Source organism: Panthera onca, chromosome A2, assembly GCF_046562875.1.
Source record: "Panthera onca isolate mPanOnc1 chromosome A2, mPanOnc1 haplotype 2, whole genome shotgun sequence".
NCBI classification, from domain to species: Eukaryota; Metazoa; Chordata; class Mammalia; order Carnivora; family Felidae; genus Panthera; species Panthera onca.
The window spans coordinates 61503869-61526337 of NC_138340.1; the positions used below are offsets into that span (position 1 = coordinate 61503869).

Below are 22469 nucleotides of genomic sequence, written 5' to 3' on the forward strand. Positions count from 1 at the left end.
GGGCTTGAACTCACAACCCCAAGATCAAGAGCCGCGTGCTTTTTTGACTGAGCCAGCTGGCTGCCACGAAAAATATGCAAAGAATTCTTAACACGGAACAATAAGCAAACAAACAATCCGATTGAAAAGTAGGCCAAAGGCAGGAGCAGACACCTTGTCAAAGAAGACAGAAGACAGAAGTCAGCATGTGGACAGATGCCCCACAAACACGTATCGTCAGGGAAACGCAAATTAAAACGACAACAAGATTGCACTTCATGCGGATCAGATAGCCCGAGATCCAGGACCCCGACGACGACACCCAATGCTGGATGCCAACCAGCAGGAACCTCGCATGCTGCTGGCAGGCACACGGCCTGGTGCTGGCACCTGGGGGACAGTTTGATGGTTCCTCACAAACTAAACGCACTCTTACCACGGGACCCAGCCCTTGAGCTGCTTGGTATTTTCCCGAAGGACTGAATGCTACGTCCACACAAAGACCTGACTGTAGATGTTTACAGCACCCTTATTCACAGTTAGCAGAACGTGCAAGCAACCAGGACGGCCTTCAGCAGGTGGACATGATGCACTGTGGTCCCTCCAGACAGGAACGCTATCCAGCACTGACAAGAAATGAGCTTATGAGCCATGGAGACCTGGAGGAACCTGAAATGCGTATCGGGGAGTGAAAGAAGGCTCCACGTGCGAGCCTCCATACCGTGTGATTCACCAAGAAGGCATTCCAGAAAAGGCAAAGTTATACAAACGGTAAAATAATCAGTGGTCACCCGGGACTCGGGGGGCTCGGGGAGAGCAGAGGGCCTGACGTGCAGTCACAACACTGTGGAACTGTACTGTGACCCCACCCCTGCGCCATCCTGTACACCTGCACAGAAGCAAACTCCCCAGAAGCTGCAGACGGTAGTAGTGACGTAGCGACACTGGTCACCACCTGTAACAAGGAACGTGACCTGGGGCCACAGAGGAGGTGGGGTAGGGGGCCCACCTCCCATCCACGTTTCCTGTAAACCTAAAACTGCTCTAAAAAGTACAGTCCTGGGGCGCCTGGGTGGCTCGGTCAGTTAAGTGTCCGACTTTGGCTCAGGTCATGATCTCGGGGTTCATGGGTTTGAGCTCTGTGTCAGGTTCCGTGCTGACAGCTCAGAGCCTGGAGCCTGCTTTGAATTCTGTGTCTCCCTCTCTCTCTCTGCCCTTCCCCTGCTCACACTCTGTCTCTCTGTGTGTCTCTCTGTCTCTCTCTCAAAACTAAATAAACATTAAAAAAATATTTTAAAAAGTACAGTCCACTGATTTTTTAAGGAGAAAGAGAAAACAAACTATCTTTATGACACGGGGTCAGGGAGGGATTCTCCAACCACATGCAGAAAAGCTTATGCCACTGACCAATTAGCCTCATGTCGGAGCCTCAAACCCCAGCCTGGCCAGGGACCCCCACAACACGAAGAGGCAGGGTGCTATGCAGGTGTCACAGACTCCCTGGTGCAGGCAGCACCCTGGGCCCCCCCACATGTGCACTGCCCTCCACAGTTCTGGGCTCCCAGGACCCTGCACTGGGTGGGGCTGGCTGGGGATGCAGAATGCATTGCTTAGGTCATGGCACCGAGAGGCAGGGGCCAGCGCAGACCCCCACCCGTCCTGCACACCCACCTCTCAGGTGCCCTTTGCAGGCTCAAGAAGGATGGGGGAGGAGGTGGGCTTGGATGTGCTGGGGGATGGAGCCAGAGAAGCTGAGTCCTGGGACCGCAGCCTAGTAGGGCAGCCCCGTGACCAGCACACAGGAGGGGCCCTGAGCTGCCCAGGGTCTCTTGGGGTCTGGCTCACCCCAGCTGAATCTCTGGAACTTTACGAGATGGCTGAGGTCACACTGGTGTCTCTACATGCCGGCCGCACGGCAGGCGTATGAACACCACAGGGATGGACCACACTGTCACCTGCCCCACCTGGACCCAGTGAGCGCTTGCCAGGCAGCTTGCAGCGGGACCACAGGAGCGGCGGGGCCCCCTCCGCACACCCCAAGTGCCACCACCCGACCCCGTCGTGGACAGCCAAGAGCGGGGGCTGTGGCCTCTGTCCACCTGCGCGGAGCCTGGGGGCTGGCGGGGGGCCAGCCGGGAGAACCGTCGGTGTACCCAAAGCCCGAGTGGGACTCGAGTGAGGTAACACCAGCTCTCGTGTGACGGTGTCCGTGCCTCCACGGGCTGCAGGGGCCGCCGGCCCCTTCCCTGTGCTGCCTGCCTCCGCCCTCGCTCACCATCCGTCGGACTGGAGCTGTTTTCTGCAGGAGCTGCTTCCGTTTGAGGGCAGCACCCCCTCGCCACACAGGGCTCTGTGTCCCCACCTGGGGAGCAGGGTCACACGCTTGGGAGACAAGTTTTGTTCTGTCCCTTAAAGTGAACTTGGACGCTTCAAGGACATGCCTGTGTCTCCCCTCCCTGTTCCCTGGACCCAGACTGCGGGACTCCAGCCACCCCGGAAGCCAGTCGTTGGCTGGAGCCACCCAGCAGTGACACTGGGACAGGACAGGAAAGCCCAGCCAGGCCTGGGGACACCCGCACCCCTCCCCACATCTGCTCTGTGAGGACCAGGGAGGGCGGGAGACTGCGGACAAGGGGGTCCTGCCTGTGTGCCGAGGGTGAGCCCAGCCGTCCTTGGGGAGTACCAGTGACCACTGGGCCTGAGAACGGCCTGCACACACTGGCTGCCGGACCCCCGCTCCCCAGTTGAGTGCAGCAGGTGCCGGGCAAACCCCTCATGGCCACGGTCTGAGGGCCGCTCGTTCTGAGTCACCGACACTGAGGACCACGGACGTTCCTGGAACCTACGCTCTTCCTGTTTCCCGCTGGGAGACGCCGACTCGGAGAGAGGGCCCTGGCCCGACAGGGACACGCACCCCACCCTTGCTCCCGCCACACACGTGCCCCAGACAAAGTCAGTGGCACCCCTGGGCCCCCACTTTCCCCGAGGCTCGAGCAGACGGCACAAGCCATTTCACCGACGACTGGAAACACTTCCATGTTTTAAAGCAGGAACATATCACGGGAAGGAAGTAAATACCAAGTCACTCATGAAGCTCTCAGAACAGAGTGGCTGTGGAGGCGCGACCTGGCCTGGGTCTTGGCGGGGCTCACCTGGGGGACTGTGGGAGCTGTCCATGGCCTCTCCAAATGGGTTCTCAGGGGGTAGTTTGAGGCGGGGTGCGTGGGAGCCCCAAAAGGCCCTCCCCCTCAGAAGCCGGGTACAAAAGGAAAACTGCAGTGGGGTGTGTCTACCAGGCCCCCTGGCCAGGGTGCGTCCACCGTCTCTGCCCTCCACAGGCCCCGAGGGAGCAGGTGCAGGTGGCCACCCTGCCCGGGCAGGTTGCTTCCTCAGCCCAGGGGGTTCCCGGCACTGCCGGCCTCACCGCAGACACAGTTCTCCAGTGTCACCTCTGTGCCAGGCGCTGTCCCGCAGAAGCAGCCACCAGGCCCGGCCGAGGAAGGAGGGTCTCACCCAGGAGCCACTCAGTCCTCTCTGGAGCAGGAGGTTCAGACAAGGAGCTGCTCGTGCCTGCCTGGCTGCAGGCCTGGGGCCTGGGTCAGCCTGCCCACCTCTCAGAGGGCACTCCCAGCCCTGGCCCACCCTGGTTGTGCCCCCACCTCCCGCCTGCACGCCCAGGGGCTGCCCCAGAGCACGCCTGAGCTCAGCTCGGTGCACCTAAACCTGCCCCCACTCCTCCCCGGACAGACGTCTGTGTCGATGCCCCATTAAGTGTGACCAAGGACAGATGCAAAAACCCACTTGGACAAAACAGGACGGCTAGATTCACACACAGCCACCGTGGTATCTCCCCACAAGACGGCACCTGGGACCTTCTTCTAGCCGGGGCTCCACAGAGCGACCTTCAAAGGCAGCTCTTCAAAGCCACAGCCACCCAGCGACCTAGGCAGTTGGGCAGGGACAACTAGGGACAACTAGGCAGTTGGGGACAGGGACAGAACAGAGTCAGACCGGCAAGCCTGGTCTGCAGTTACTGCCAGGGCAGCTCGTAGAGCAGCCATCGGAGGAGGGGCAGGAGGTCAGGGAGGCGGGGTCTCAGCTGCCTTGGGGCATGCACTGCCTGTCGTGCATCACACACACATCAGCATACGTCACACACCACACACGCTTTCCACACACTTCCTACACGCTTTTCACACACACATCACATGTACACCATATGCACAGCATCCATCACACGTACATCACACGTACATGCACCGTATACACATCATACCCCTACACACACACATCACATGTACATCCAGACAGCAGAGCACCGTCAGCCTTGACAGGGGAGAAAGCCGTGTGCACAAACAAGGGGTGAAGGTAATGTGGAGAGAGAGTGTGTGTGTGTGCACGAATGTGTGAGCATCGTCAGCCTTGACAGGAAAGGACGCTCTGACACTGGAGAATTTGACGCCAAGTGGAAGGAGCCAGACACAGAAGGACACGCGCTGGAGGGGTCCAGTTCCGTGGGGTCCGGAGAGGGGTCCAGTCCACAGAGACAGAGAGGACACGGGGTTGGTGTCTAATGGGGACAGAGCCTCCGTGTGGATGGAAAAGGTCCAGGCATGGACGGTGGTGGTGGCCGCACACAGCGTGGATGTGCTCACTGCCACTGGAGCATGAAGGTGGTGAGGTGGGGGCCCTGTGTCGCATGCACATCCCCACGCACCTGGCGGGAACGCGGCCGAATCTCTGGGAAATCATTAAGAACAGAGAGAACCTGGTGTTCGTAATGCTCTCATCAACACCAGGTTTTGAAGAAGGGTCTGTGCAGTAACCTGGGCCTCTGCACACAAACATCTGGAGACAGAGCTCCACGAGGGTCCAGGGTGGTGGACCCCTCCCTGGGAGAGCACGCCCCGCTTGCCCCTCCTTGGTGTGGGCAGATGAGGGGCCAGTCACGCTGCAGCGGGGCTTCCCGGAGGCCCCCTCCCTGGTGCTGAGCTGTCCCCCCACAGCCCCCGCGGAAATGCTGGGGTCACCAGAGGCCTCCGGAGGGCACGTGGGGGACCCCGGGGAGGGCCCGGCCTGGGACGAGTGGCCACGTGGCTGGCTCCCCTCAGTCTGCTGCCACAACCAGGGGTCTGACATGACCCTTCCACACCCTGCCCTCCCCACCCAGAAATGTCCCCCTCTCACCCCTGTGGAGCCCTGCACCCCCTTCACTGTGCAAAGCCTGGGCTCGGCCCTGTCCCTGCTCTGGGCCCAGGACCCCTGGAGGCAGAGCCTGGAGCTGGGCAAGGGGCCTCGTGCAGACCTCACCCCCGTGGGGACTGAGGCTGAAGGCCCCCTGTGCCCCGAGATGGAACAGCACAGAAGACGCAGACGTCCTGCTGCTCAGCACAGAGGCAGGAGCCCTGTGGCCAGCCCTCCACACTCCCTGCTCCCTTCTGAGGGGTGCTGAGGACCAGGGGTGGGATGCAGAAGGCGGGGGGCCCTTCCAGGGCAGGGCGGGAGGGGGAGGAGAAGGGACACAGGAAGAATCTGGGCCCTGGGGCCCCAAGCCAATCAGCCACACCGGCAAGAGCCTGGCCTCTAAGGGAGGTGCAGGAGAGGCCCCGCTGGGTGGGAAAGAGGTGAGCACGGACAGGGCACCCCTCATGACACCTGCACTCTGTCAGGGCACCCCAGCCGAGGCCCTGCTCCTGGAGGGCTGGGGGTTCCTGGACCCTCCGTGTCCAGGCAGGCAGGGGTCACACCCATCCCAGAGGTGCCTGCGGGGACGGGGGGGGGGGGGGGGGGGCGGGGGGCGAAGGGAGGAAGGCGGGGCGCAGAGGGAGAGGAGCAGGGTGGGGGGGAGGAGCAGGAGGGGAAAAGGCAGAGAGAAAGGAGAGAACCCACTGAGGACTGACCCAGGCGGCAGATGTTCAGGAATAATAGGACCTGGGGGCTCAGCTCCCCGCCGTCTGGCTCCAGCCCTCCCGTCACCACCAACCCTGCTGACAGCCTGTCCCCCTCTGCCGCCCACGCCTGTCAGCCTCCCTGCTACCAGGGGAGCCTTCCAGAACCAGGCGCGTGGGCCTTGTCCCCCATCATGCTGCCACTGTCTGCTGAACCCGCCATGGACCAGCGCCAGCTGGGCTCCGTCTCAGAGACAGAGGAAGAGGCGGGTCTCGCGTTCTGGCCTCTGCCCCTCCCAGCCTCCACCTGGGCCTCCACCCTCTGCTGCCTCCACAGGCACCCTGGCGGGGGGGGGGGGGGGGGGGTGGAGCAAGCGGGCGGGCCACGGCCCTGCCTCTGGCATCACAGCGACAGTGCCAGGGAGCCGCCAGCCAGAGCCACTCTCACTGCTAATCTTACTTCTCAGCGATTCGAGTGTTGAGAGCCAGATGCTAGACTTCTTTTCTTTTTCTACATCGGTTTTATTTATTTTTAAACATCTTTATTGAGATATAATTCATGTACCAAACAATTCACCCACTTAAAGTGTGTAATTCAATGGCTGTTACTATATTCACAGAGGCGTCCGTCCGTCACCGCAGTCTATAGGTTACAACAGCGTCAGCGGCCGCCCCCCCCCACCCCCCCACCCCCAGGCCCGGGCTCTGCCCTCTGTGCCCACAGAGCTGCCAGCTCTGGAAGCTTCAGGTAAAGGGGCGTGCGTTCTCAGCATTCGCCCAGGTAGGACCATGTGTCAGCGGTTATGAGAACTCTTCTGTTTTTACTTCTGAATGACATCCCAGCGTGTGGATATGACACGTGTTCCTTACACATTCTGAGGGACATCTGGGCTGCTCCCACGTTTTGGCTCTTAGGGACACTGCTGCTGTGAGCAAGGTTCCGTGCGGACCTGCACTTCCCTGGCTCTTGGGCACATTTCCGGGAATGGGACATTTTGAGGACCTGTTTTCCATAGTAACTGCACTATTTTACATTCCCACCGGCCGTGAATGAGGGTCCTGACCCCACATCCTGGCTGGTGCATGTTCTTACCTGCCTCTGTGGGCCTAGCCATCCCAGGGGAGCGAGGTGGTACCACCGTGTTTCCCAAATGACTATCTTTGCGTGCATTTCTTTGGAGAAATGTCTACTCAGGTCCTTCCCCACTTTTTGACTGGTTTGTCTGTCTGCCTTCTTACTGCTTGGTAGTGTGTTCCTAGACTATGCTACATACGAACTCATCATCTGATGAGTGATTCACAAACACCTTCTCCCATTCCGTCCTGTCCCTTTCCTGACAGGGTCCTCTGAAGCACAAAACGTTCTCATGCTGATTAACAATTACCTATTTTTCTTACATTGCTTGTGCTTTAAGCATCGTATCTAAGAAACCATTCCCAAACTCCAGGTCACGAAGATTTACTCCTGTGTTTTCTTCCAAGAATTTTATGGGTTTGGCTCCTATGATTAGGTCTATGATCCATTTTGAGATGATGGTGCCACAGTTTTAGGTAGGGCTCCACCTTCACATTTTTTTGCACGTGGATACCCAACTGTCCGTTTGCTGGACAGTTTCCCCACTGAAACGTCTTGTTGCCCTTGTCAAAATCTAATGACCACAGATCCGTAAGTTTATCCCAGAATCTGAGTCCTATTCCACAGATCTATGTGTTTGTCCTTATGCCAGTACCCACACCGTCTTGGTCGCCGTGGCTGTATAATTAGGAGTTTTTTAGGTAATCTCTACCCCCAATGTGAGGCTCAAACTCATATCCTCGAGACCAAGGGCCACTCACTGCACCAACTGAGCCAGCCAGGTGCCTCTAGTTCTAAAATCAGCAAGTGTGAGTCCTCCCATATCATTCTTCCTGTTCAAGATTGTTCTGGCTCTTTCTGGGTCTCTCCTTGCATTTTTCTATGAATTTTAGGAGGATTAGCTTGTCGATTTTTTTTTAAGGCAGCTGGAGGGCGCCTGGGTGGTTCAGTCAGTCAAGCATCAGACTCTTGATCTCAGCTCAGGTCATGATCTCACAGTTCATGGGATTGAGACCCACATGTCAAGCTCTGCGCTGAGTGTGGAGCCTGCTTAGGATTCTCTCTCTCCCTCTCTCTGCCCCTCTCCTGCATGCTCTCTCTATCCTCCTCTCTCTCTCAAAATAAATAAACTTTAATAAATAAATACATAAGTAAAGGCAGCGGGAACCGGGACAGGTGTCATAGGGAATCTGTCAGTCAACTTGCAGCATCCCACCACCTTATCAATATTCAGTCTTGTAGTTCACGAACATGAGATGTCTTTCCATTTAGTGGGTCTTCTCGAATTTCTTCAAACAGTGGTTGTGATTTTCAGCGTCCAATTTCCTGCACTCCTTTTATCGATTTCTCACGTATTTTGTCCTTTTATATAATATCGTGAAGGGAATTTTCCCAACTCCTAATTTTATTTTGAGACCAAACACTGCTAGTGTAATAAAATATGGATTTTGTATCTTGATCTTGCAACTTTGCTGAACGCAAAGGGACTCTCCCAGGACTTCCTTGGGCAATTCTGTACGCACAAGATCACGTCATCTGCAAACAAAGATATGTTTACCTATTCCTTTCCAATATGGGTGCATTTTATTTCTTTTTCTTGCCTAACTCTCCTGGCTAGAACCTCCTATAGCGTGTTTAATAGAGGTGGAGAGAGCAGACATCCTTGTCTTGCTCCTGACCTGAGCTTGACCTTGGGACAAAGCACTCAGTCTTTTGCCATTAAATATGACAGCTGTGGGATTTTCATAGATGCCCTTTATCAAGTTGAGGACATTCCCGTCTATTCCTAGTTTGTGGACTGTTTTTAACAGTAAAGAATATTAGATTTTGTTGGATACTTCTCTGTATCTACTGAGATGGTCATATAATTTCTTTGTTTATTCTATTAATATGGTGTATTGTGACCGAATTTTGCATGTTGAACCAACCTTCCATCATCCAGGAATAAACTTTCCTCATTCATAAGGCATAACCTTCGTCTATGCTGCTGAATTCATTTTGCCAGTCTTTGGTCAAGGATGTTGGATCTATATCCACACTGGTCCATGGTTCTCTTTCTTGTGGGGTCTTTGTCTGGTTTTGGTATCAGAGTATTACAGGCTTCATAGAATGAGTTGGAAAGAATTCCCTCCTCTTCTGTTTTTTGAATGAATTTGTAAAGGACTGCTATTAGTTCTTCTTTAAATGTCTAACAGAATGTCTTCGTGGGACATTTCAGAATTTCTCACCTATTAATGAGTCTTTGTCATTTTCAGTTGAGTCAATTTCAGTTGCTGTGTCTAAGAATCTGTCCATTCCATCTAGGTCATACAACCTGGCACCCAATTGTTCATGGACTTCCTAGCATCTTTTTATTTCTGTAGGGTCCATTGTATTGTCCCCTTTTTCATTCCTGATTTTATTTATTTATTATACTTTAAAACATTTATTTTTAAAAAATTTTTTAAATGTTTATTTTTGAGAGAGAGAGAGAGAGAGGGAGGGAGATAGAGAGTGAGTGGGGAGGGGCAGAGAGAGAGAGGGGAGAGAGAATCTGAAGCAGGCTCTGAGCTGTTGGCACAGAGCCCAACTCAGGGCTCAAACCCACGAACCGTGAGATTGTGACCTGAGCTGAAGTGGGACACTTAACCAACTGAGCCACCCAGGCACCCCTCATTCCTGATTTTAGCAATGAGTCTCCTCTCCTGACTGGCGCTCCTGAGTCTCTGTAATTACCCCCAGGGCACATGTACTGGTCACCTTCCACCCTGTCACGTCATGTGTCTGTAACCTGCCTCCCCCACCAACAGCTCCACAGCAACAAGCGCCCTCTGCTCACTATTGCCGCCCCAGCGCCAAGTGAGCACCTGGTGAACAGGCACGTGTGCGGGCACACTTCCTGAATGAATGAGTCAGAGGAAGGGCAACAGAAACCAGGAGAACTACAAGATAAGTAAGTGAATGAGCTTGAAGCTCTAGACCAGCACTGCTCTCATGGTGGTCTCTGCCTACAAGAACCCGTAAGAACCCAAGACGTGAATGGCCCAAACTGAGGCATGCTGTAATGTAAAGTCCACGACAGATTGCAAATGCGTAATATTTCTAAAAATGTAAGATACTTCACAATAACGCCTGAATTGATTATATGTTGAAGTAATGCTTTGGACACACTGAATTAAACGCATCTATCGTTAAACTTCCTTGCACCTGTTTAAGTACTCAGGGACATTTTTAATTACACACATGACTTATACCTGTGGCTCCAATAGTTTGTTTCTTCTAGAGAATGCTGCTCTAGACAGACAGGACCAGGAGTAACATGGCTGAGTGTACAGAGAACAGAAGGCCAACTCCACACCCACAGTCATAGAGCCAAGGGAGGGAGGAGGGGCCTGGGCCCGGCCTCGGGTCTGTGTCTGTGCTGCCCACCCGACGGCACTGGGACCTTGTCCCCCTCGTGTCTGCGTCAGCTGGGCTGGGGTGTGGCCCCCAACATGCAGCCGAGCCGGGAACCACCGCTCAGGTCTCTCTTCAGCAGGTGCACCCTTAACTAGACCAGCGCTCTTTCCCCAGAAAGCACTGGCCAGATGGCCTGGCTCAAACCAGCGACGCTGAGGACCAGGCTGCACCTCAACACACAAGAACAAGAGCCACACGAAGAACTTTATCAAGACGTGGAAAGAACACAGCAAAGCTGTGGCGTCAGCTCCATGGCAAGCACCTCAGAGACGCCTGCCCTGCGGCCGCACCTCGCCACATAACGAGACAGGCGGCCACTCGAGCCAGGTGTCTGCGCGTCGCTGAGGCCAGCGGCCCCTCCTGCCTCCACTCGCCTGGGAAGGAGCCGCAGCCTTCGAGGCTGTTCCTCTGGGCGCCTACTGTGTGCCGGGCACGGCTCTCGGTCCTGGAATATGGTCCCGGGTGACACAGAGGCAGGGGTGCCCCTCAGCTTCTCTCTGGACACGGGCACCAGCCTGGATGGGCTGGACCCCGGGGAGGGCGTTACGTCGGAAGACATGGGCCCTTCCAGGAGGACAGTAACGCTGGCGCCTCCTTCCGCCGTCCACGCCCCCGTATGACCACGTGGTTATGTTTCCTCCACAAAATTCTCTTCCATCTTCGCCCAGCTATTGCCAATCTGTTCCAGAATTCAACAAAAGCCTGTATCTGCCTTCACAAAGAACCTGAGCCTTAGTTACATCAGGACCCTCATGTCCACGCAGAAAGAATCATGTCCAGGAGCCGCAGCCACTGACCAGGCCAGCAACCCTCCAAACTAGGAGGCGAAAGGCCCCGCCCGGGGTTTGGCAGCGAGTAATGCCACTCTGACATGTTTTTATTTTAAGTAGATTCAGATTTTTATAGGAATAAAATATACATTTCTATGTAATATGCCAATATGATAATTTTCAGAAAACCAAGTTGATACATAATGTATTTTTATGTTTCGACACTAACAAAGTGACACGCAGCTGTGAAAGATGCTTTAAAAATCAGATTCCATTTTTGTGGGAGAGAAAGAGGGAATTCAATTTTGTGAACATGTATTTGAAATCTCCAGAAAGGCCACATCTCCTGCCTTGAGCCCGGGAGGTGGCCTCGGAGAGCAGAGAGGGGCACGGGACGTGTCCAAGGAGCAGACAGCCTGCTCATGTCACCTCCGCCTGGACTGTCCTGTTTGGCACCTGTTAAATCCCGGGGGGACAACAAGGACTCTCAGGGAACAGGGCCTTTTTAGGCAGAAGAAAACATATGTGTCTCTCCCGTAGGCGCTTGGGCGATTCCTCAAGTAACAAGAGGAGAGGAATCTGTTCTTGGGTTCTTTTTGAAGAGTAGGTGACCCTCGTTCTGATTCATGCACAATGACCGTGCCCTCCCCCCCACCCTGCTAAGCTTGGGAGCCCCGATTTCAAACACAGGGCCCTCTCATCCCTCCGTCATGCCCGTCAGGAAACCGCACCCTCCGTGTTCAGGGCACTGCCAGCCCCGAGTTGGAGGGAAACAGTGACTCAGGTCAGCATAAGGTGTGAGGGGCAAACAGAATGCAGAATCACATCTACGGTGATGCCATCTGTGTTTTTAAAATAAGATATACGTGCGACACGTGTATGCGTACACACATGTAGACACGTGCACAGCCCAGGCTCCTGGGGGCACGGAGGAAAGCGGAGGTAAAAGAGTCACTTCTCTTGCACACACTCATGTATTTATTCTCTTCGTAAGACGATACTGCCTTTGCAGTTTGTTTGATTAAGAAAATAAAATTTCAAGCCCGGCTGGTCCCAAACGGGGGCAGAGTATCGGGTGCTGTGGGACCAAAGGAAACAGTGGCTTTTCATAAAGGAGCCAGGGGGCACTGCTTGTGCTGGAAGAACAGCCTGCTGAGGACGGGCAGCATCCTGAAAAGCCGAGGGTCAGAGTAGACCACAAGCGGCTCTGAGTCAGCCAGTGGAAAGAACCGAGCAGGGTCACGAGCTTCCACGGGGAGCAGAAGGTGGCCCACCGCCCGGATCCCCACCCGGGGCCCTTGCGGCCTCCGCCCGCCTCGGCTGTGACGGGGAAAGGTCGCCGCACCCACCCCTCGCACGGAGCTGGCTGATGTCACAAGCACCACTTCGCCACTGGGCCTGTCACCAGGAGAGAAAGTGCAGGTAGCAAGCGCGGTGTATTCTTAGCTCCCAGCAAAGTAGGTTATGGTATAAAAATACCGTTCAATAGTAACCAAACGAGCGTCACCTTCATGTGCGTCTTGCAGCAACCTCAGCGTGTGTGACTTCTTTCCTAAACACCCTCCACTAAGGGTGAGACTCCAGCTCCGGGCCCAGTTCACTCACCCCTCCCTCAAACGTGCAGTGGCTAGGCCTGGCACTGAAGGGGCCTGGGGCCCAACTGTAGCCTGGGGGGGGGTGCTGCCCATGTGTGGGGGTCTGGGCTGGGCAGCAGGGGAGGAGGCTCATGAGCAAAGGCACTGAGGCTGGAAACGCTCACCGGAGGGCGTGAGAGAGCAGACATGTCGTTCCTCCTCCAGGGAGCCCACCCGGCTTCAGAGCTCAGGAGACTCAGCCATCCGTTTGCTCTGAACGTCCTGTCTATCCACGAACCTGCTAGCAGGTCACTTGCTGGTTGAGAGTGTGCAGAGGAAGGCCTGCTGGTGGGGGGCAGGGGAGTGCACACCCCAGGACAGGGGCTGCTCTCTACTGCATGGGGTCAAGGACACACCAAGGTTGGCTCTGGGCCTAGCAAAGTTCAGAGGGTGCTGGGAGGAGTGGGGAACCCTGGCCTGGAGAACGGGCCTTCCTCACCGCTGGGACCAGCCGCCCATCCTCCCTGAGCCGTGTTTCTGTGTCTGTAAAATGGGGCGGGAGGGCAGCTTCCCACTCAACTTGAATCGGGGACATGCACTTGGGAGGTGGCTACAAAGGGGCCACCCTACCCCACCAGGTAGTGGCCACCCTACCCCTCCAGGGTCTGGAGCATCCAGACCCTGAAACCAAAACCTCACGGCAGCTACTTCTACTTTTTCTGGAGAGATCGCCTGTATTTTAAAGAAGGTGACCCCCCCGCAAAGTGGCAGATTTGGGAGCCCGAATGCAAAATACCTCTTCCTACCCAACCACCCGTCAAACAGCTAAGATCTGCCGGTGACAAGCGACAGCATGCCAGGAGGGGCTAGATGCACAGGGGGATGTGGAGAGTGTGGCCGGGACAGATCCTACAGAAGCCCTCCCACCAGCAAACTTGCCGCGGGACTGGACAGAGAGGCCACCAGGAGCCACTCAGGCCTCCGTGCAGAGGGCAGTGGTTATGACATGCCTCCTGCCAGCAGCCATGGCCGGTCAACGCATCAGTGCGACAGGTGCCAGCAGGCCCAAGAGGAGTGAAAACACGTGTCAGAACTGTTGCAGTTGAGTTAAAACACACCAGACAATACTATGCGTTAGTCGTGGGCCTTATACCTGAGTGTAAAGGAGTGAGAAAGTTGGGAAGGATAAAATCCAGATACGTGACTGTGGTTGGAGAACAAATCCCACTTCGTTTGTTTTCTACCTTTATTGAGACGTAATCAACACACAACCTCGAGTGAGTATACAGATCTGGTGCCCGAGTGTGTATCAGGGCGTGACCCCTGCGTTAGGCTAACACAGCCGTCACCTCACGCGGTTACCGTGTGTAGATTTTCGAAGATCTCCCGTCACACCAGTGACCTGGTGGTTACCTAGAATTGCCGTGCCTTTCCGTGAGATCTGCAGAACTCACTCGCGGTTACGGAACACGTACTTGTAATGTTTTCGATTCTCGGTGGAAGACGCACAGGCGCTCGCTTTATTACTCCTGGAATTTTTCTCAATTTTTAAAATCTACACAACATAATAAAACTAACACTGCATTGCTGCCAAGGGCTTGGAGACCCTGCTGTGTGCCTGCCTGGGGCCCCCGGCTCAAGGGGGCTCTTAACCCAGGACTCAGGAGCCCTGGCCCAGTGTGGCCACCCTGCCCAGCAAGGCAGGTCAGAGCCCCAGAAAACAGCTTGTCTTGGTCCTCAGATCCCCAGGCCCCCAGGGAAGGATCCTGAGCACAGCCGGGGAGAAGGGCAGACAGGGAAGGGGCTGGAGCAGGGAGGGGAGCGGCGGTGGCCACGTCACCCGGGCAGCTGTGGGCCTGTGGCCCGGTCCTTCCCGGGCAGAGAGCTCAGCGTCGTCCAGTGCCAGGGGCTGCGGCTTTAAATAAACTTGGATGCATCCACCTGAGGCCGGGAAGCAGCACCAACTGTGCCCTGGGTAGGCGCTGTCAACAACCGGCCAACATGGCCGCCTGGACCCCAGCCCCCCTGCCCCCTGCAGCCACCCCTGTACCTGCTTGGCCTCCCTTACCCAGGATGCCCCAGCAGGGCTGTGACAGGCCCTCACCAGGCCCGGTGCCTAAGGCGCTCCATGAAGGAATGCTGGGCCAGACTGAAACCCTCCCGGACCCAGAGGGTCGGCCCAAGGTCCTGGGGTACGTTCCCTTCTCCTCCCAAGCACCTGCCCCCCGCCCCACGACTGGGGTGCTTCACCCACTCACTCTCCAGCCCCTTGGCTGCACACCACGGCAGCCACGTGGCTCCTTTCTGGAAGCTGCTCCAGGTGGGGTGGGGGGGCTGACCTCCACTGTGAGGTCCCCTCTTGGCCCCTGCCCAGGGCAGCCCAGAGACCTCCATTCCCCGTGTGGACGTGGGCAGCAGTGCCCAGGATAATCCGTGGCTGCCGGAACTGCAAGCCTGGAGTTGGGCAGCGGGGGGCCAACCTCCACAATGCCAGACCCTCAGAAGCCACAGAAAAGTGTAGGGGTAGGCAGAGCCAGCTTCGGTTTGAGGAGAGGGGCCTAGGGGCACTTGGTTCAGGGTCCATGTGCTCTAGGGCCAGCACAGAAACAATGAGAAAGTCCCCCAGAAAGGACAGCTTCCTCCCACTGCCCCCCTCTTCCTGGGAAAACAAGCCCTCTGAAGACCCCTTAGCTTGCTGCCTCGGCCCAGCTTCTTCCAGGCCCGTGTTCAGGGCCTCAGGACTGCACACAGTGGGTGTGCTGGACCCTCCCTGGCCCTCTGCCTCTGCTCCGCTCTCCAGGTCCACCAGCCCCAGGGGCCGGGCACCCAAACAGCACCCACAGGACAGAAAGGAGTTTCTGGGCCTTCAGGGCATGGCCTTGCCCCCCAGGGCCAGGCCAGGAGTTTCTTGGCCTGGGGTTTCCTCCACCCAGCTGACCAGCCCTCAGGCCTGACCCGCAACCTCCCCCACATGCAGGGAGCACCGGGTAATCAGCACAGCCCCACTCTCTTCCCAGATCAGCACCCACAATCATCAACCATCGACACCCTTCACCAACACAAGCACCATCAGGAACCCTTTTCAGAGAAGGATCTGCCTTTGGATGTGTAAGAGGAAACCTCGCCAGCGCCCCCACCACGCGGGAGGGCGGGAGAACGACGGAGGAAGATGGGGCTCTGGCCGGCGCGCGCGGGGCTGGAGCCTAGGGATTCAGGAGTTCCGGAGCCGGCCCAGGGAGGCCGGCTGCAGCCACCCTGATTCACCCCGGGCGGAGAGCAGCCCCTGGGGCACCCCACCTAGAGTCCAGGGACACCCCACCTAGAGTCCAGGGGCCACCTGTTCCCCAGGGGTGAGGCCCCACCTGAACCGAGCCTTCGAAGCCCCTGCCCATTTTACCCACCCTCACCCCCGCACGCGTGTCAATAAGTCTCCAAAATACACCCTCCGCCTACTTCGATGACCCTGAAATCAGGGGGCCCGTCAGGCTCCCCACCGCACCCCCTCATCTCCACCCCAGGGATCCGTCAAGCTCCCCAACCTCAGCCCCTCGGCTCCCCTGCCTCCTCCTTCCAGAAGAATCTGGGGGAAAATCCTCCAGAGCCGCGACTCCACGGGGGCCCCACGGCAGAGGCCGTTCCCACGCGGGCCGGAGCGCAGCGGGCACCCCCCGCGCGGATGGAGCCACGCGGAGGAGCAGACGCCGAGCCGGTCTCGCCGCCCCCGCGCCCGGCCGCCGGGTGGGGGGTGGGGACAGCGCGGCCCGCGTCGGGAGCGACCCTCAGGCCAGGGCCGCCGGCTCCAGGCCCCGCGGCCGCCCCCGCGCGCCGCTCCTCTCTGACCTCCTGCCGCCAAATGCGTCACGTCTGCCCGGCGCTCCGGGGACACCTGCTGCCGCCCCCGCGGCGCCGAGCCCCGCGCCCCGAGCGCCGGCCTCCGGCCGGGCGGCCGCGCCGAACAGGGCCCGGCGGAGCTGCGCGCGCCGAGGTCCGGCAGCCTGGCCCGGGGCCCGGGGGGTCGGGGCCGCGCGGGGCCGAGCGCCTCGGGCCCCTAGCCGGGAGGAGCCGGGGGCGCGCGGGGCCGCAGTGCGCCCCGAGCCGGCGGCGTGGAGGGTCCGGAGGTCCGGGGATCCCTGCCCGGCCCCCGCGCGCCGCGGCTCTTACTTGCCAATATCCTCGTAGAGCTGGTACTCGTCGGTGAAGCGGGTACAGGTCACCGTAGTGGCCATGGCGGCGACAGACGGGCTCGGCGTGCGCTGTGCTGCGCTCGGGCGGCGGCGACTCCGGCTCCCGCTCGCGGGCACGGCGGCGACTCGGGCGCGGGCGCGGGCGACACCTCGGCTCGCGGCGCCGGGCGGGGGCCGGGCTGGGCTGCGCCGGGCGGCGAGCGCACGCGAGATCTGCGCGCTCCGTCCCCGCCAGGAGCGCGCCGCACACCTACGCGCGGGGAGCGCGGGCGCGGCTGTCACCACGGCCGCCGCCGCCGCCGCCGCGCCCGCCGCCCCTGCACGCGCCCTGCACGCGTCCTGCACCCGCACGGCTCCCGCGCCCTGAACACTCACCCGCACCGCTCCCCTGCACCCGCACCGCTCCCCTGCACCCGCACCCGCACCGCTCCCCGAACCCGCATGGCTCCCCTGCACCCGCACCCGCACCACTCCCCTGAACCCGCATGGCTCTCGCACAGCTCTCCTGCACCTGCACCCACATCGCTCCCCTGCACATGCACCCGCACCACTCCCCTGCATCCGCACCGCTCCCCAGCACATGCACCCGCACCACTCCCCTGCACCTGCACCACTCCCCTGCAGCCGCACCCACGCCCTCGCCCTGCACATGCTGGGCCCGCACCCAAGTCCATGCACGCGCACACACAGGCATCACAGGCCACCCAAGCCAATTTCTCTGTTCCCTGCGGAGATCCCCCCTTGAACACACACAGGAGACTGCACACAATGGACCCTGTCCTCTCTCTCCCCCGAGTGCCCACCTCACCCCGGACCGCCAGAGGGAATTCAGACGCACCTGGATGGACGGGGGACACGTATGTCAGCCTCCACAGGGCTCGCTCCTTGCACACCCAGGAGGAGATATTACGGGAACCCTCCTGTCCTGTCTGCACCGCTCGTGCACTGCACAGTCGTGCACCCCCACCCGCAGCCCCCACATCCCAGCCGGGCAGAGCTGCCCAGGGGGCCTTGCACACCAAGCAGGGTGGGGGATGAGAGGGTGCCTGCCGGCTGTCTGTTTCCCATGGCCCCAGGCCCCTCTCCTTCACTCCCCGAGGACTGGATGCAGGGGTGTCCCAGCGCAGGAGCTGAGGCAGAGGGCCGGGGAGTCAGGGGAGCAGGGCTGCAAGGGCAGTAAGTCAGGAGGCCTGAGAGTTCACAGCTCTGTGCCCAGTTAGGGGGACACATTCTCCCCTCTCAGGACTAGTCCACCTGCCTGCCCCCTTCCCTGGCCTAGAAGAGGGTCCATCCTGAACATGACCCTGGAACAGAGGAGGAGGAGGGAGCAGGAGGGAGGGGCAGGAGAGGCCGGGCTGACCCCATTTCCACAAACCAGCCTCCCCTAGGGTCACACCCGGCCTGCCCTCTGGAACCAGGCTCCAGGGCCAGCGGAGGACCCACCTGGCTGTGGCACCCACCCTCTAGTGAGGGGACAGAGGCGGGGTCTGCCCTGGGCAGGCCCTGAGGACAGAAGTTTCCAGCAGCTAGCTCTCGATGTAGGTCAGGCAGCTGTCCTGATCTGAGCTACTTATGGTACCATGGGCTCCCCAGGCAGAGGCTGTGGGCCTGTCCTGCTCGTCTTTGTCACCCTGGTCTGTGGCTGCCCCAAAGCCACAGTAAGTGTTTCCTGAGTGGAAGATCAAATGAAAGGGTTCTGGGGTGGGGGCATCCGGGCCCTGGCAAATGGCTGTGAGGTGGATGAGCGGACTGGCAGCCAGTCCCTGTCCTGGGGAGGTTTCTAGACTTAACTGGAACCCAGGAGACGGCCAGAGGCCAAGGAATACTCCGGCAAGTGCCCGGCTTAGAGCAAGGGACCCTGTGGGGAGGGTGGTCTGGCCTTGACCTTAGCGATGCCGGGCAAGAGGGAAGACCACTGGCATGCCTGCAGCTGCCACCAGCACATGCTGGGCGCCTAAGGGGCAGCTGCCCCCTCTCCTGGGCAGGGGTGGGCTTGCTCGTCCTGCGGGCACATGCTGAGCCAGGTCGCATCCTTCTGGACTCTGGAAGGAGAAGGAGGCAGTCCCACACAATAGAATACAATTAGCAAAACAAACAAAACAAAAGTGCACCCCTCTCTCCAGGCTGCAGGCAGACCCTTTGTGCTGCCAAGGTCACACATGCTCCTGGCAGCACGCCAGGACAAAGTGGCATTAAAATCATGATGACAGCTAACATGGATTTTTTCACAGGTTTTACATGTGCTATCTCACCAAATTCTCAAACAATCCCGGGAGGCACATACTATTATTATCCCTGTTTTACTACAAGGGACGGTGGAGAGACAGAGGTAAAGTAACTTAGCCAAAGTCACACAGCCAACGAGGGGCTGGGACTCACCCCCCACTACCCTGCCAACCTTCTCTTGTCTTTTGTTTTCACACACATGCGCGCACACACACAGACACACATGTGCAGGATACAAACACACACACATGCCCACACACACATGCACACACACATGCACACTTCCTGCAGCCCCAGGCAAGGGCACAGCAGCATTCTGGGCGGTCTGTTTTGAGGTGCCTTTTGCTGGTTGAGGACCAAGTTTCCACAGAAGTTAGGGTCACTAAAGGGCATGATTTAAGGCCCCTCCTCTACCCCTGTTAGCAACCGGGGTCCCCCAGGCAGCCCCTCGCCTGGGTTGGAAGGTTCAAGGCATGATGTGGAGCGACTTGGAGGAGGACAGGAAGGACAGGAAGGGCAGGCTAATGAGGGCACTGCAGGGGGGATGACTGCTCTCCACCTCCAGACTCAGAGAGCTCCTCCCCAGCAGAGTAGAAAGCTGGAAGGGAGAAGGGCTGTGAGCCATGACTCCTTCTGGAGTCCCAGGCCCCAAAAGCCCTCTCATTTGGCTCTGGCCTCCCAACCCTCCTCCAGGAAGGGCCCTCTTCAACCCGCACCCCTGCATCATCTCTGCCTCCCACCTTATCCTCTCTCACTGGCTTTCATCAGTGAGGAGGGCTCTCCCTCCCAGGTGGCAGCTGGGGCGGGTGTGGGGAATATCAGTTCTGGGAGGTTATTGTTAGGACAGTCACCATGGCAACAAGCATCACATCTGCAGAGCCAAAAGTGCTGCACATGGGGCTCATTCTCCCAAGGAGAGACACAGCCTTCCCTGTCCTCCTCACCTCCAGGGGCTGATGTCACTGCCACCACCTTTCCCAGGCCCAGCCATCTACCTGGAAGAGTAGGCTATGGTTTCCCAGAGGAAGCCACTAATCCATCAATCTCCAATCACCTAGCCCTTGACATGGCAGCCAGTGGAAGACACTGTGGCAGGCATGTGGAAGGGTGATGGTGATGATGGTGGTGATGGTGATGATGATGGTGGTGGGGATGGTGGTGGTGATGATGGTGGTGGTGGTGGTGATGGTGATGGTGGTAGTGATGTTGATGGTGATGATGGTGAAGAGTGATGATGATGATAGTGATGATGATGATGATGGTGGTGATGACAGTGATGATGGTGATGATGATGGTGATAATGGTGATGATTATGTTGGTGGTGATGGTGATGATGATGGTGGTGATGATGGTGATGATGGTGGTAATGGTGATGATGGTGATGATGATGATGATGGTGGTAATAATGGTGATGATTATGTTGGTGATGATGGTGGTGATGATGGTGGTGGTGATGATGGTGATGATGGTGGTGATGGTGATGATGGTGATGATGATGATGATAGTGGTAATAATGGTGATGATTATGTTGGTGATGATGGTGGTGATGATGGTGGTGGTGATGGTGATGGTGATGGTGATGATGGTGGTGATGATGGTGATGATGATGGTGATGATGGTGATAATGGTGATGATTATGTTGGTGGTGATGGTGATGATGTTGGTGATGATGATGGTGGTGATGATGGTGGTGATGGTGATGATGATGGTGGTGATGGTGATGATGATGGTGATGATGATGATGGTGGTAATAATGGTGATGATTATGTTGGTGATGATGATGGTGATGATGGTGGTGGTGATGGTGGTGGTGATGATGATGATGGTGGTGATGATGGTGATGATGGTGATGATGGTGATGATTATGTTGGTGGTGATGGTGGTGATGATGATGGTGATGATGGTGGTGATGGTGATGATGGTGGTGATGGTGAGGATGGTGATGGTGATGATGGTGATGATAGTGGTAACGGTGGTAATGGTGGTGATGGTGGTGATGATGACGGTGATTATGATGATGGTGATGATGATGATGGTAGTGATGATGGTGGTGATGATGATGGTGGTGATGGTGATGATGACAGTGATGGTGATGATGATGGTGGTGGTGGTGATGGTGGTGATGATGAAGGCCATAGCTACAATTTACAATGTACCCACTACATGCTAGAAACTTCTATAGTTTCAACACCCACCACTTCATATAAACCTCATAGCAACCTGGCAAGCTATGGGTTATCACTGACCTCCTTTTACAGATGAGGAAACTGAGGCACAGGAGGACTCAGGTGACACAGCTAATCTGTGGCAAAACCAATATTGTTGCCCAGACCGCCTAACTTTATAGCTGGCACTTTTTTTTTTTTTTCAACTTTTTTTTTTTTTTTTTTAATTTATTTTTGGGACAGAGAGAGACAGAGCATGAACGGGGGAGGGGCAGAGAGAGAGGGAGACACAGAATCGGAAACAGGCTCCAGGCTCCGAGCCATCAGCCCAGAGCCTGACGCGGGGCTCGAACTCACGGACCGCGAGATCGTGACCTGGCTGAAGTCGGACGCTTAACCGACTGCACCACCCAGGCGCCCCTAGCTGGCACTTTTAAGCACTACACTCTGCTCATGGGTGACTGTGGGCTTGTTCATGTGGCTACTGTGTGCCAATTCTGTGCTTGGCTCTGCCCAAGCACTGGGTCACCCCAAGGAATAAGGTAGACAAGGTTGCTGTCTTTGCAGGGCTTACGCTCAAGACCAACAAGAAACAAATAAGAAATGTGGCATATAAGTAAATTCAAAACAAAGTGATTTGCTAGACTGTGACAGAGTGGCAAATTCAGAGTACGTGCCCAGGGAGGGCCTCTCTGAGGAGGTAAGGTTTCAGCTCAGATCTGAGTGACAGAAGGAATGAGGGGAAAGGGCACTGCAGGCAGAAGCAGTGGCTGTGCAAAGGCCCTGTAGCTGGAAACAGCTGGTGTGTTCCAGGAATGAAGGTGAAGAAGAGGGGCCGCAAAGGTCCCCGCCCCCTGCCGTCTGTCCATCTGCATCTTCTGCCCGGCACCTGAGTCCTGCAAAGGAGCACAAGCCATCTACGTGACTCACAAGCAAAGAGACAAAGCTAGCTGGTAAGTGGGCAGCTCACGTGGGCAGTCTCCTTGGGCCTGAACAAAGGTTCCGCCCAGAGACACAGGAGCACAGACCCTCCAGACTCCTTTCTCACTAGGCACCCAAGCACGAGGTGGGGAGCACCATCTGGCTGAAAGACACCACACTGCCCGGGCACAAGTCATCAGGGAGCACGCTGAGCACACACCTAGAAGGCTCCCACTGAGCACATTTCCA

General features: G+C 57.3%; 1 protein-coding gene across 10 annotated transcripts in view; it reads right to left on the bottom strand.

Moving 5' to 3' along the window:
* Positions 1-17297, bottom strand: part of CAMK2B (calcium/calmodulin dependent protein kinase II beta) — an 82044-nt gene extending 64747 nt beyond the window's left edge. For 3 of the 10 annotated variants that reach the window (XM_060632030.3, XM_060632023.3, XM_060632022.3), the window contains exon 1: positions 16886-17296. In XM_060632030.3, the coding sequence (XP_060488013.2) occupies positions 16886-16950 (65 nt within the window). In that variant the 5' untranslated portion in view covers positions 16951-17296. Of the gene's footprint in view, positions 1-16564; positions 16671-16885 lie in introns of those variants that run through there. The other 7 variants (XM_060632032.3, XM_060632031.3, XM_060632024.3 and 4 more) reach the window with 6 other exon arrangements.
* Positions 17298-22469: the final 5172 nt, after the last annotated feature.